The sequence below is a fragment of the Sprattus sprattus genome, assembly GCF_963457725.1.
Source record: "Sprattus sprattus genome assembly, chromosome: 4".
NCBI lineage: Eukaryota > Metazoa > Chordata > Actinopteri > Clupeiformes > Clupeidae > Sprattus > Sprattus sprattus.
In genome coordinates, this window is record NC_137923.1 from 1,692,378 (window position 1) to 1,708,237 (window position 15,860).

At 39.9% G+C, this 15,860-nt stretch overlaps 2 protein-coding genes across 2 annotated transcripts; one reads left to right on the plus strand and one right to left on the minus strand.

Annotated features, from left to right (window-relative positions):
* Positions 1-6,942: 6,942 nt before the first annotated feature.
* Positions 6,943-9,694, minus strand: rdh10b (retinol dehydrogenase 10b). The gene is made up of 6 exons (XM_080836381.1): positions 9,042-9,694; positions 8,616-8,848; positions 8,198-8,296; positions 7,933-8,078; positions 7,585-7,716; positions 6,943-7,467 (listed from the first exon to the last, which is right to left on the minus strand). The coding sequence occupies exons 1-6, from the start codon at positions 9,313-9,315 to the stop codon at positions 7,344-7,346; spliced, it is 1,008 nt and encodes a 335-aa protein (XP_080692507.1). The 5' UTR covers positions 9,316-9,694; the 3' UTR covers positions 6,943-7,343.
* Positions 9,695-9,849: 155 nt separating this feature from the next.
* Positions 9,850-14,141, plus strand: rpl7 (ribosomal protein L7). The gene is made up of 7 exons (XM_080837501.1): positions 9,850-9,903; positions 10,787-10,889; positions 11,178-11,344; positions 11,578-11,715; positions 12,772-12,881; positions 13,433-13,648; positions 14,078-14,141. Exons 1-6 carry the CDS (start codon positions 9,890-9,892, stop codon positions 13,639-13,641), a joined length of 741 nt encoding a protein of 246 aa, XP_080693627.1. The 5' UTR covers positions 9,850-9,889; the 3' UTR covers positions 13,642-13,648; positions 14,078-14,141.
* The last annotated feature ends 1,719 nt before the right edge of the window (positions 14,142-15,860 follow it).

Consider the following 15,860-nt stretch of genomic DNA (forward strand, 5'->3'; position numbering starts at 1 on the left):
TGGTGAGTTTTCAAGCAATTTAAAAATCAGAATAATAATAAACCATAGAAATACAATAGGGCTTCGCTGCCTACAGCAGCTCAGGCCCTAATAAGTTAGGGGAAGGATAAAAAAAATGTCCAAGGCACTAAACATCCCCTGGAATTCAGTTAAATCCATCATCAAGAAATGAAAGGAATATGGCTGGAGGTGTAAATCTGGCTAGAGCAGGCTGTCCTCACAAACTGAGTGAGTGCAAGAAGGAGACTAGTGAGAGAGGCCACCAAGACACCTATGACTACTCTGAAGAAGTTACAAGCTTCAGTAGCTGAGATGGGAGAGACTCTGCATACAACAGCTTTTGTCGGGGTTCTTCACCAATCAAAGCTTTATGGATGAGAGCCACTGTTGAAAAACAGCTCCACTTTGGTCTCATCATACCGCAGAACCTTTTTCCACTTGACCATGGAGTGTCCCACATGCCTTTTGGTGTACTCTAGTCGATAATTCATATGAGTTTTTTTCAACAGTGGCTCTCTTCCATAAAGCTTTGATTGGTGAAGAACCCGGGCAAAAGTTGTTGTATGCAAAGTCTCTAGTTATACTGAGATCTTTGGTCTTCATACTGAATACTGACCAGTGAATGGGCCTTCCAGACACATGTGTCGTTATACTACAATCACTTGAGACACATTCACTGCACACTGATCCCCATTTCACTAACTGTGAGACTTATAGTACCAATTGGCTGGACCTCTGTTAAATTAGGTCAGTCACTTTAAAGGGGGTGAATACTTATGGAATCACTTATTTTTCATTACATATTTTTATGTAATTGACATAACTGTGTAGAAATCTGTTTTCACTTTGACATTAAAGAGAGCTTTTTGGTGTTTTTTTCTGTCAAAAAAGCCAACTTATATTGACCATGATTGATTCATAAAAGCAATAAAAGGGTTAAACATCCGAGGGGGTGAAAACTATAGGCACTGTTCATAAGTGCTGGACAGTCATTTTCTCATTTCTGGTTTTGAAAACTTCTCCCAGTTGCTTCTGCTGTAAGAGTGTGTTTGGCATTTTTCCTATAAGAACAAGGAGATTATTGTGCATGGATACTTTACATATTCCACAAACCCTTTTATTTGAAACATATAACATAAATGGTTCAGTAATGTAAGGAGTGGATAGATAGTGCTATTATGAAATTGACTTTAATGGAGTGCATACATATTCTTTGGTGGTAAAAACCAACAAGTAAAAATGTCTTTTGGAAAACTATGGGACCTGAAGGCACAATAGAGTCCATAAACACATTATCACAGTGTTACGAATTATCTAAAACAGTTGAAATGCAAGATCAGAAAAGGAGTCAATAATATATATTGTACCCTAGAGGGCAGTGCAACGACACTTTCCAGAGATTAACGGTTACAAATGAAGAGTCTGTTCACTGATATTACTTGGATCCTTTACGATGTAAAATGTATTCCATTTTGATTTGAAATGACCCTTTGAGATTGTAACAGAGGAATTACATAATTTTTAACTAGTAATTGTGTTTTCTTAAGAAAGCTGTAAATAAATGGAAGATGATGCATTGTTGATCACAGGCATGATGCTCTCAACACTATTTCTTCAAAACGTTCACAGAGGAATTCATTCCATCATTATCCATTACATGGCTCTTGTATAATAAGATGAATAACTTATACCCATGTCTTTTGATATCAGACTTTTTCTTTAGGGCCCCATGCTGTTTTATTAACAATGATTTGTACAAAGAAGAGTACATGACGCCAGTTAATCCTTGTAGCCATTCCATGGATCTTACAACCTCAGAATTCCCATTATTCTGTGAGTTGAGCTGCCTGCAGGGGGTCCACAAGACTCTCAGTGTGTGTTTAACTATGTTTTCTGACAATTACAAGACCAAATAAATCACAATATTTTCAGTAATTGATTATAAGGTCAATTAGACCTCATATTCTTCTCATTCTTATTTTAAGCTCCAATCACTGAAGCATTGTCACACTATATCTCCCCTCTTATTGATTCCTATGAATGAATGAGCGCTTTCCAAGCTTTGAGGTCCTCCAGGGAAGACCAGTTGATTTGAAATGCCTGGCCATCTTTCCAGAGCAGTAATGCAATAGATCAGCAGTGCTCCAACAGACGCTCATGGAGAGATGAGGAGATAGGAAACCCTGCTGCAGCTGCACAAGATGTAAAGGAATGCATCTGTGATAATGATGCTGCATGGCTTTATATCACAAATTAGGCATGGGAAGAGAACAGATGTATGATGGGGTTCAACCTTGACACTGCTGGTTTTCCATACATGTGCTCAGACGTCAAGACAGGGATGGTGAAGATCACACACCTGTCATCAGAGTGCCCATTTTGGCCTCTCCAAGAAGTGTAGGTTACAGTGACAACACATCCGAACAGCTTGTGCTTTTAGTCAAATACCAGAAGTGTCAGCCAACTACTGGAACACTGAATTACTGGAATGTTAGCTACATCACAGAAGTTAATGTGCTGTACATTTTTCAGCTAATTTTTCAGTAGTTTATACTGTGCTCTAAGCACACAGAGTCTAAAACTTAGCTGTCTATGCACACAAACAGTATTATCAGATTGAATATAGAAAGTCACATAATGATTGATAGAATTATATGCAGGTTGCTTATCCTTATCTTGAAGTAATCCTCTAGACAGTCAACACTCTGTGGGGTTGGCTCAGCCTGCTGTACTCCAGTGGATATAAATTACCTGCCACATAACATGCAACCACACCTGCCACATAACATGCAACCACATGTTTACCTATGATGATTAACTTTGTTTAATTCCCCCTCAATCCTATCAAGTCCCGTCCTATTCATTGTTTGCTGTCATCTAACTTGCGGATGGGATTTGCCAGCTGCTCCACGTATTGTCTTACATCGCTGATACTCATTCAGAAGGTGACGGGAAATCACCTGTATTACCTTGCGGACCACTTTACGAGGGGTCCAGTGAAATGTTGAGAACATGTTTTGTTTCAAATCCAAGTCAAGATGAACAATTCCTTAGGGTTTCTTTGGGTTGCTATGATTATGTTGATTATTGTCCTATATTTAAGAAAACATGGATCTCCTGTGAATGTGGTGACAATTTTTACAACTTGAATGCAGCACATTAACTTTTTGATATCCTCCTATTATGTATTCCCTCTATAGGCAAGAGGACTATATTCAAAAGAGGGTTCAAAGTCTAGCACAGTTCTACGTTCATGTGTGTCTTCTGTTATCGTTTTCACATAGCTTCATCAATTACAATCAAATGTCAATAATGTTTGACTATGTACTAAAAAAAGAATAGTCTAAAATTATCGCTTTTTCTTTTTGACTGATTTTTTCATGTGATTCTATGCATCTATTTAAATTTTGTGACATGAAAACTTTGAACGAATGTAAATATAAATAAGACACATTGGTACATTGGTAAAACATGGGTACTGGTGCTGGTATTTGACATTGGTCAATACTTCATTATGCCATCAACATTAGACCAATAACATTGTTTTAAGGAGCAAACTGTCCACAAACTATCCTGCATCTTCATAAGGCTCTAAAGGCAGTGTGCGGTGATTATGTCATGATAAACATTGGGAAACACTATGATCTTTCTCCATATGGTATGTCTCTATATGAACAAGTGCATATGAACAGTTGTACAGTGACTCACTGCTGGACAGTGGACATGACTATGATATAAAAAGCTCTTTCAAATGAAGTCCATAACTGGTTGTCTTAATTACCTGTATGCTATAGAGGTTTGTGTCACAAAGTTTGCCATTTAATTATTACCTTGACTCTATAGGCGAACTGTACTGTGTCACTTTGGTTAGACAAGTTGTGCATGTTAGTTCCCTGTTAAGCATGGTGTCTTCATTTTCCAAATGTATATACTAACAAGCATTACAACAGAATAATTCCATCTGTCTACACTTTTCCATTGCAACATCTTAGTTCTTCCTGCAGGTTTCCCTCAGTGAATGGGAGACCTCCTCTATCTTTTCCATGCTGCTTTGACTGTTGTGATGGATGGAGAGGTATCCCAGTCTTCTCCAGGCAAGGAAACACTAATAGATGAGAAAAGTCAAGGCTGGCATTTGACTTCCGCCTTCCATCCACAGTGATAGCTTCCACATATATCAGATTATGCAAACGTAGGCTGACTAAGTAATGTCATGGCATTCCCTCCCACAACTGAGAATGGAAACAGGAGGCATCCCCTCCTCCCGATTTGACTGAATGAGATACGGTAATTCCCAGCCACTATCTCTCAGCCATGATGCATCTTTGAAAACGAGGGGTTCTGCTTGGCTGTCCCTCCGTGATGATTTGATAGTTGAAAACTATATGGTGGATAGTTAGCATGCAAATGGGAGATTCCTGTGCGTGATCACATGGAGTCTTCCTGCATGGAGTCATATCCACTTCTCATTACGTAAGCATGCTAATATTTTTAGAATATAGTTCTAGGTTTTTCTGCAGATGGCAGAAAATTCCCATCTTAAAAAAACTACTCAAATATTGGCACAGAGCTGGATATAGTGTCATTATAGAATTTGTATTTTTAAAGATGAGCTCATTGGTCAAGATTAGACCCACAGAGATGACTTCCCTTTCAGCTCATTAGGTAGCTTTTGCATTGAACATAACAGATATATCACATGAAGAGGTTTCTCAACGAACCTAAGCTTTTAATCAATCAGATACTCACAGAGGCTTTGTCAGGGATAGAGCCTCCATGATGTCAGTAGAACACTAGAACACAGGTAATGGGCCTTGCAGAGCAGGGAGAGGGAGGGTAAAAGAAGCAGAGAGATTTGCTTTCAAATGTCTCTCTTTACACAATTTCCATATTTGTTTTCATTCTCTTTTGTGAAGTATTGTAGCTATAAACATCGCTAGAGGAAAATAAGTATATTGTTTGTGTAATTAAGGCTACGTCAAGGTGTCAGAAAAGAAAGGGCAACATGAGCCTGATAGCGTAGCTGTTCATGACATGTGCTGTTGTGTGTGGGTGGGAGACTCGCCCACACACTCTTCCCTGATGGGCAGGTCCCATAGTCTTTACTATCAATTTCCTTTCCACCTCAGTGTTATCATTCACACAGTATACTCTGAAATGAATCAGATGATCTTTTTTAAGTTAATGGCCCAGATACATACTGTTATCAAGTAAAGGAACCCGTACTCAAATAAACAGTGTATGGAAAATGCAAATAAAAAAAGAAAGCAGTGATTTATAAATGTACCTTGATATACATCCATTCAGGCCTGCAACACATTCCAAAAAAGTTGGGACAGAGGCAATTTAGGGGTAGTTATGAGGTAGAATAATTGAATAATGATGTGATTTGAAACTAGTTATATCTCCTTTAGGAGCAAAGATTGGCCGAGGATCTCCAGTTTGTAGAGCAAATTATTGAAATGTTTAAAACCATTGTTTCTCAACGAAAGATAGGAAGGGATTTGGATATTTCACCCTCCAAGGTGCAAAACATAATTAAAAGGTTCAAGGAATCTGGATGAATTTCAGTGCGTAAAGGGCCTTCATCTTTAGGCGATACAACCACATGGGCTCAGGATTACTTTGGCAAACCTTTGTCAAGCACTACAATATGTAGTGACATCCACAAATGCCAGTTAAAACTTTAATGTGCCTAAAGGAAGCCTTATGTTGACCGTGTCCAGAAGCGCCGTCGACTTCTCTGGGCTTGGAGGCATCTTGGATGGACCATCAAACACTGGAAACGTGTATTGTGGTCAGACAAATCAATATTTAAGGTATTTTTTTGGAAGAAATGGATGTCGTGTGATCCGAAAAGAACAAAAGGACCATCCAGACTGTTAACAGCAACAGGTCCAAAAGCCAGGGTCTGTCATGGTATGGGGTTGTGTCAGTGCCCTTGGCATAGGTAACTTACACTTACACTGTGATGGCACCATTAATGCCAAAAAGTACATTGAGATTTTGGAACAACATATGCTGCCTTCAAGTTGACATCCTTTCCAGGGACGCCCATGCATATTTCAACAAGACAATGCAAAACCACATTCTGCACACATTTCGAAGGCATGGTTGAGGAAGAAGACTGTGCGGGTGCTGGAGTGGCCTGCCCGCAGTCCTGACTTATCCCCAATAGATAATGTGTGGCGCATTTTGAAACGCAAACTGGGACAACAAAGACCCTGTACTGTTGCATACCTCAAGACTTGTTTGCAGGAAGAATGGGAAAAAGTTACACCTGAAACACTTCATCACTGTGTGTTTTCAGTCCCAAAGCATCTTTAGGCCGAATCTCGATTCTTCTCCTTGCCCCTTTTGCTTAATCTTGTCTTAGTCTTCACCTTTTTTTTTTTAAGCATCTTTAATCTTACCCCTTAATCTTGATCAAGTTGGGTATTGAGACACCACTAGCTCTCACATGAATGCGCAATTTCGAGGGTAAGGGGTAAGATAAGGGGTAAGGGGAAGTATTGAGATTGGGCCTTAGTGTTGTGTTAAAGGAATAGCAACATTACAAAGTTTTTTTAAATATGTTGGAAGAATTGTAATTGAAGTGTTTGTTTTTTCAAGGTAATCAAATGTAAAAGGTAAAACATCAATAATGTGCTGTTGTATTGTTTTCAATGTAAAACAGGTCAAACAGTTTATAAATCACTGTTTTAAGTTAAAATACCGTCCCAAATTTTTCTAATTTAGTTTTTTTTTTTTTTTTTTTTTTAACAGATTGATCTTTTCATAGTTCATTCTCTTAGTCAACATAAAATTGATGACAGAAAACCAGGTGTTGGGATACAAAACTAGCCAGACAGGTTTTTTGTTTTTGACACATTTATTGCTTATTAACATACAAAAAACATACATAAATAATTTTAAGGCACTTCCAGTGGAGTTAAGAGCCTTTCATCCACTTAGCATGAGAATACCAGCATTACTTGATTGAGCAGCTTCTCTCATGATATATATTTATGTCAATGTCTCCCACAACAAAAGGGAGAAAGGTAGACATGCCTTTACAAGTTAGGCCATCATTAACCTTGGAATGTTGGGTACTAAGGTCATATTGGGTGAGCATTGAACAAAAATGATTTTGTAAAGACAATCACACAGTAACATACTGCAGTTTTTGATTAAGAAGCTGAATATAAACCTTAAGCTATAGAAATTACCTGCTTTGAACCTTATCTGATTCAAATCAAACTTAATTTACATCACTGATGTAGCCATTTAAGTTCCAAGTGAAACCTTTCAAATCAGACCCAATGAAAACAGCACTGGTAGCACAGTCTTTGAACATACAAAGATTAGCTCCCAATCTTGGTTTCGTTGTTGTTCATCGATTCTTTACAATGATCCAGGAATGGGTACATGCACTTGTCTGCTCCGATGAACCGGTACATGCAAACAATGGCGTCAAATGGAAGAATCCTGCAAGACATCAAAACTGGGAGTCAGAAATTGTACACACACACACACAGCATCACCATCATAGTAAACATTGTCCAGCATTAGCCCTGGAGCAGGTAATATAATATGAACACTCACGTTTTCATGAAGGTGACCGCATACATGGCTCGTGGCGTGCAGACCATTTGTTGATCGGTCAGGATTGCTCTCATGGCCCGAGTCACACAATCCTCTGGCTTAAGAGGGGGGAAGAAGGGAGCCATTTCTTTCCTGTTAGGAGGACAAATTCTGTTTAGCTCCCAGAGAAAAACTGCCCATTACCACAACTTTTCCAAGACTACTTCCAGACAAACTGCGTCCGATGAGACATCTGGTGCATTTGAGCACTGTACAATGCACAAGAGGAAGCAGATACGGTGTTGAATCTGTGCTTGAGAATAAGATGACTACATAGACCCATCATGTACTTATAAAACAATAGCATACCTTATCTTGCAGCCTTTGAACATGCCAGTGTCCACAAGAAATGGACAGACAAGTGTCATCTTGATTCCCTCTTTCTCAGAGGCTCTCAGTTCATGACTCAGAGACTCATGGAATCCTATCGCACCAAATTTGCTGGCACAATAATCCTACATGGAGAGAAGGACAGAGCAAGAAGGATAAAGTATTAAGAAACGAATAACCATTCAAAACCATTGTAGTCATTTTTTACTTTGTAAAATTCTTTAAAACGTATTGCAACACCAACCTCCACTCCAGCAGTAGTGAACAGTCCCAAGCTGCTAGCTATGGTCACAATATGCCCATGATTCTGCTCCAGCATCTTAGGGAGAAATGCCTTGGTGGTCTGAGGAATGAAATACATAAAATGAGCCAAACATGACTTATCAAACCCATGATCAGTCCTGACTTGTGCCATTCGTTCCACAAACCTGACAACTAAAAGCCAGACTGGACACACAGGTACCAGTAGAAAACACACATCAACTAATAAAAACAACTGTCTCAGGTTGTGGACATCAGGTCTCAACAGCTGAGTAGATCAATCAACCAAACGGTTTTCTATACTACTATGTCACTGCAATAGGCTGCTGCTACTACTGCATCTCAGGCAAAATAAAACACCTCTGATTCTCATCTATTCTGAAGTCAGCCTTGAAACCTACCCAAAAATGTGCATGGCAGTTGACCTTCATTGTTCTCTCGATGAGTTCGTCCGGACACTCGAGGAGGTGGTGCCCAGACACCACCCCTGCGTTGTTGATCAAGAAGTCGATGTTGCCAACCTCTGCTCGTACCTTCTCAGCTGTGCAGTATACGCTCTCGCGTTTACTGACGTCACACACAAAAGTATAGACTTGAGGCTGGAAAGGGACGTCTTCAATTCCTCCTGTTATTTCTGGAGACAGAGGTTGATGCATTCAGCATTCATGATCTTAACTGTTACCCATCTTACCCATAAACAGCAAAAAGTGATACGACATTCATGTTCGTTAGAGCTAAGCATCACTTTACACCTTATTTGATGACATAACATTATAGGCTACTTTTGTCTGATGCGTTTAGTCACATGTAAACCACCTGAACATTACCTCTTTTGGATGTTATGTCGCGGTAGATATCACGAACCATATTGGCAGTTTCTTCATTGCCTTGTCGGTTGATGTCCCACAACACAAGCGATGCACCTCGCCGAGCAAACTCCTTAGCAAAAAGTCGTCCGAGACCGCTTCCAGCTCCAGTAATCAGGCATACCTGTCCTACGACACTCTTTTCTCTCGTTCGGACAATCCACTTAGTACCCGCCAACACAAAGGACCAAACTACTTTAAACATAACCACAGCAAATTCAAGCGCAATATTCATCTTGAAGTTCGCCCACGGTAAACTATTTAAAACTAACACTGTAAAACTTGCTCGCTAACTTATACTAAAACGATCCAATTTGCAAGTTAAAACAAACGTGTGACCCTTTAACTAAACACAGAACTGTTGGCTAGCCCCCACAGGTATAAGCACCGAACTATCCGTGCAGTGCAAAAACAAGCTGTATCAATGTTAGGCCGTTTCCAGGCGCTTATAAATGCTCCTGTCCCCCTTGTGGCTTCCGCGCATGCTAAAAAGATACAAATGCTGTAATCTAGTGGGTAGATCTTGGTAAATCCCCATAGGTCATGGAATAATGAGACTCGAATAGAGTAGACATGGTTCGCTCCAATGACAGCTTGGTTAAGAGTTGCTGCAAGTAACAATTATTAAATCAGTGCACTTGCTCCTAGACAATAGCTTTAGTTACTGTATTGTGAAAAAACTTGCCATTTTTGTGCAACACAGGCAACTAAAAAGGATACCTATAAACTTTACTCAACACGAAGCGTCACGGACCCGAGGTATAAATTCCCGATGCGCATGCGTATTAGCCTCTTTTACTGTGGGGATAATGGCGGGTGAAACGTAAGTGACTTTTCTTGTTGTTGAATCTTCAACCATCATTCAAATTGGCATCTTCCCTAATGTTTTAGATTACAATGTTTGTAAGAACATCGATATATTGTGCATACAATTGTGGTATTATAAAGTAGAAAGCAGTGCATGATGATGTATTTGATCCACGAAGGTAGCTAGCTAAAGAGGCTAAATGCTGGAAACGTGTGACTAGAGTTGTGCTGATTTGATTTTGTTTTCTATTAACGACGTTGTGAATTATTCTTGCTCCGGCTTCTCTCTATAAAGATACGTTTCTGATGTAATTTAGTAGACTACTGCTCGCAGTACTGTACTAAAACAATAACTAGCTAGTCGCCATGATGGGGAAACAACCGGTTTACGATGCCGTTAGCTTAGCAAGCGAGCCAGCAAGATATGTTAAGCAAGGAAACGTTTCATTACAGTTGTAACAAAGTGTATTAAGATCCAGTTGTTTAGTGTCCACCTAGTGAAGTTTCATGCCACGTTGCGTACTTCTGAGTGATGTTATGATGATTGGATAGTTACGCTTCTAGCCGGAGAACTTGCGATGAAATGCCAATGGGTCAAGCTTTATAAACGTCGTCTTGTTGGCTATCAATAGTTTTGAAGGACGATCACTTAAATGATGAATGTTTACCCCCTTGGTTGAGCAAGGGGTTTGGCTTCACACATGAGGATAACACTCAGCTCTCTGATTAGCTTTCTAAGCTATGGAGACGACTAGTTCAAACACTGATGTGAAGCCACACAAGCAATTCTCTCAAATTAATATAAATGTTTTCTCTGAAATGGCGGCACTGTGACAAGACGGGGCGTTGGTGTCAACATATAATTATTTGTGGTTATAATCGGTCTTATTTTTTCTCAGCGAGAAGAAGGCTCCTTCAGTCCCCGAAAGCCTTCTCAAGAGGCGGAAGCGCTATGGCATCGTCAGGGCCATGCGTCTTAAAACCCTGCTGGCTGAGAAGAAGGTAAGAGCTCTGACTTCAGGTATTATGGTCACCTTTTGTTTTGAAGGATGATCACTTCATTGATAAATGTTTACCCCCTTGGTTGAGCAAGGGGTTTGGCTTCACACATGAGGATAACACTCAGCTCTCTGATAAGCTTTCTAAGCTATGGAGACGACTAGTTCAAAAACTGATTTGGAGCCACACAAGCAATTCTCTCAAGTTAATATAAATGTTTTCTCTGAAATGGTGTCACTGTGACGAGATGGGGTGTTGGTGTCAACATATAATTATTTGTGGTGTTTCCAGGCCCGCAAGGTAACCAGGAAGCTCATCTTCAAGAGGGCAGAATGTTACCACAAGGAATACAAGGAGATGTACAGGCGCGAGGTCCGCTTGGCAAGGACTGCCCGCAAAGTTGGGAACTTCTACGTCCCAGCTGAGCCCAAATTGGCCTTTGTCATCAGGATCAGAGGGTGAGTTGCTGTTCCATAGAAGTGCGTGGCAACTACACTGTTGCTAGTTGTTGGAACCTAACTGGGAGAAAGTTGTGGTTTATGATGCTCTCTCTTTTTTCCCCGTCATATCGACCATGGTGATTGACTCGAAAATAAGCCAAATCTTATCTGAAACCACACATGTTGACTACTTGTACTTGTGTTTGTCCTTGGCATCATGTGTGATGTTGACCCATTCCTATTCTCCTCAGTATCAACGGTGTCAGCCCCAAGGTGCGCAAAGTACTGCAGCTCCTGCGTCTTCGCCAGATCTTCAACGGTGTGTTTGTGAAGCTGAACAAGGCCTCCATCAACATGCTCAGAATCGCAGAGCCCTACATTGCATGGGGGTGAGTGGTTCCCCTAAATAACAAGGTGGTTTCTTTGTCCAACGAAGAATGACACCTGTTGTGTTCTTGCAGATTTTTGAGCTGAAGACTGGAATAATGCAAGATGAGCATGTATTGGAGTGAAGGCTATTAAAAGCTCAATGTTTAAGGTTCTCTTTCAAAATAAGTAGAGTTGACATTAAGGAATTGGGACTTATGACTATAATAACTCAACTAAAATGTCTGTGAGGAGGCTTAAGGTGCTTTAATTTGCACATGGTGCATGTTATTGAACTGTAACGTTTCACTCCCACCCCCAGAGCAGGTGTTGGTTAAGATGCTTTTTGGCTTCACACATGAGGATAACACTCAGCTCTCTGATTAGCTTTCTAAGCTATGGAGACGACTAGTTCAAAAACTGACGTGGAGCCACACAAGCAATTTTCTCAAGTTAATATAAATGTTTTCTGACTTCTCTGAAATGGTGGCACTGTGACGAAAAGGGGCGTTGGTGTCAACATATAATTATTATTATTATAATAATTTGAGGGTAGCTTTGTCCTCCTGGTTGTGGATGTGTACCAACTCTGTATGCATGGTGTAGCTCATGAATGTTCAATTATTTAGGCTTATTTATAATGTTTTGTTGTGCGGTTGATGGTTTCCCCTGAATTGGTCAATCATAACTGCCCTATTATAATGGGACAGGGTAATGTTGTTCCATTTCCTTTCAATAATTAGGCCCCACCTGTGGAGTTAAGTATTTTGTGTTCCTGTAGGTTTTGAAAGGTCAGATTCCTTGAGAAATAACAGGAACATTTGAAATGTTGTCCCTGAAATTGGGTTGGAATTCTGAAATGTTTGGTGCATATACAGTTATGTGGAAGTTTGTGATCAGTGCAGGTATGAGACATGAACCATAGTGAGTCATTCCACAGAATGATGCTTATTTGGGCAGAAAGCAAGTACAATGGTCAAACTTAGTGCATATGGTCTGCAAAAAAAAGAGTTTGGAGATGTTTATGTCTTGTCAGATTTTGCTTGTGTTTGATGCAAACAATTTTGTTGTCTGTCTAGGTACCCAAATCTGAAATCAGTCCGTGAGCTGATCTACAAACGTGGATTTGGCAAGATCAAGAAGCAGCGCATTCCTCTGACGGACAACTCCTTGGTCGAAAAAACTCTTGGTATGTTTTCATGTGGTTGATCCCCTTTAGTATAAAACTCCACTATAGCTCCACTAAAATTTCTGAGGAGGCTGAAGGTGCTTTAATTTGTGCATGATGGTGAACTGTTACGTTGCACTCCCAACCCCAGAGCAGTTGTTGGTTAAGATGCTTTTTGGCTTCACACATGAGGATAACACTCAGCTCTCTGATTAGCTTTCTAAGCTATGGAGACGACTAGTTCAAACACTGATGTGGAGCCACACAAGCAATTCTCAAGTTAATATAAATGTTTTCTCTTGACTTCTCTGAAATGGCAGCACTGTGACAAGGGGTGTCTATGTTTTTTTTTTTTTAATTAATATTGAGGGTAGTTTGTCCTACTGGTTGTCTATGTGTTACAACTCTGTATGCATCAATTATTTAGGCCAATGGGCACTCTACCATTTTCATTGTTAGTAACCATTTCTTATGGAAATTTAAGTGGTATCAGTTTTGGCTTCAAGAGTTTGTAGTGCTGCGGCAATAGCAGGCAGGGGAACATTGAGGTTGATTGTCCCTCACTTTTGCAGGGGACTACGGCATCATCTGTGTTGAAGATCTGATTCACGAAATCTACACTGTTGGCAAGAACTTCAAGTCCGCCAACAACTTCCTGTGGCCCTTCAAGCTGTCATCCCCTCGTGGTGGCATGAACAAGAAGACCACCCACTTTGTAGAAGGTGGCGACGCTGGCAACCGAGAGGACCAGGTCAACAGACTGATCAGGAGGATGAACTAAACACAGGGTGAGGATGGGGGTGGGCGATACGAGCTAAACTTCATACAACGATTTTTTTTTTTTTTTAATCGGTTTGATCATGATATATTAGGGAAAAATTCTGAATCGCATTTTAATAGCCCTTAGTTAAATGCCATTAGTTAAGGCAAAATATGCCATGAAAATTTAAATTAAATAAATATAAATTTGCACATGGGGTGTATGTTGGTGAACTGTAATGGTTCACTCCCACCCCCAGAGCAACATGCTTTTTGGCTTCATACATGAGGATAACACTCAGCTCTCTGATTAGCTTTCTAAGCTATGGAGACGACTAGTTCAAAAACTGATTTGGAGCCGAACAAGCACTTCTCTCAAGTGAATATAAATGTATAGGAATGTTTGTCTTCATATTTGCATTCTGTCAGGTATTAATTTAGTTCTCATTCTCTTTCAGGTGATCTGTGGGAGAGGTGTCCGTCATTTTGTTGAGCTACGATTAAAAGACCTTCAAAAAACAAGCCAGTGTTTATAGATTGAGTCTTTCATGATGGGTTATGCTGAATTGCATTACTTTGAGATCCCTTTTAAAAAGGTAAACTGGACAGAGCTCATTAATTATGTGAGTCCAAATTTGTTTTGTCTTGTTAAAAGAATTAAGCAGAGGAAGCCAACCGTACGTATCCTGCAAGTGCCTTGATTTGCAGCCCTTGGCTGACATCCACATAATAAATCTGGTGCACAGGTTCAAAAAGCTTTTAAAGCTTTGCACTCCTGCTTTAGTGTTTTGGTCACCAAATGCAGAGGCCCCCAAGTTGATCTCCTTTTGTGTAGGTTTTTCCAAACAAAGTTGATGAGCTTGTTGGTATGTAGTTCTGAAAGTACGCTTAGTGTTTAATAATATTACACTCTGTTCCGATTTTATTTTCTCAATGAACAAAAACCACATGACCAACATGCATGACATGCACAAGAACAAAGGAGCGCTTTAATCTTTGAGGTTTTAAAATGGCTTTGCACATCCTTCCCACAAAGAAAAAAATTGCAAGTAAATCAGTGTTGGTGGCAACACTGACCACCTTGAATGCCACTGACTTGTGCTGCCACCTTATGGTGAATTGTTTCTGATGCAAATAAGTCAAGTCCTATAAGTACATTGGCATCTATTGGGAAGCTCTAAAGGTCTTCCCTTGAGGTGACTGGGGTGGTGGGGGGAGGATACAAAGTCATTGCTAAATACAGTGCACATAAAATGGTTATAGTGTTGAATGTCCAGCAATTGTCATGGGGGGGAAGAACCTTCACACATCTAGTTGGTCTATTGCGTATGGTAATTTATTGGGAACAATGCAACTAAAATATACAGTCTTGACACAAATGTATTTTCTGACACATACTAGTACACATCTAGTAAATTCACCGGAGAAAACGGACACCAAAGAGGATAAATGATCACCTTGAGTACAGGGTGTACGGTAGACTACATTGTAAAGAGAAAGGCAACCTTGAGCCTTATTTTTCTGAGAACCAATAAATGAACATGGTAATATATTACAAGGTTTTTGTGTATAGCAGTTACGGGATAAGTCTGAGCTAAAATGTTACTCCCTGACATTTTAATAAATGTGAAGTTATACATTTAAAAGATAAATCACAATTAAAATAGCTGTAAAATGAGTCAAGCTGTGATATACTCATTTTAAGTTTTACAAAACCTGAGTAATTGCTTGCATATCTCATGTTTCCCTATAAAAAGTAGATTTCAGGTTTTCTACAAACAAGCCGATTGACTTCACCTTCTCATAAATTACTATTTATGAAAAGGCACATTATTTCAACCATAAAGCAGAAATTGGTCCTGCCTAACTGCCTTTGTACATTTTTATACAAAAAATAGCCACTTTCAAATGTTGGAACCCAGAGAATACATAATGCAGCTGTATTCATACAGTAATTTACGCATTTGTGTCATATTTGTATTTACAGGTTAAAATAAAATACGGCACAACTGTAGAGCTCAGTTCTTTTAGAACACGTGCTCAAGTCAGAACCCATTCAAGGTCTGCTTGATGCTCTGCAGTCTGTCATGTCATATTGAACGTTGAAGCCCGTCCTCAAGGAACACCCAACATTGAGATTCAGCCAGTGACTCCGAGGAGTCTCAGATTAAAGTGCCTCCGTCTGTAGCCAGCAGAGGGCAGTGTGATTGTTTCACCTCCCCAGTGTGACCACAGTCATTG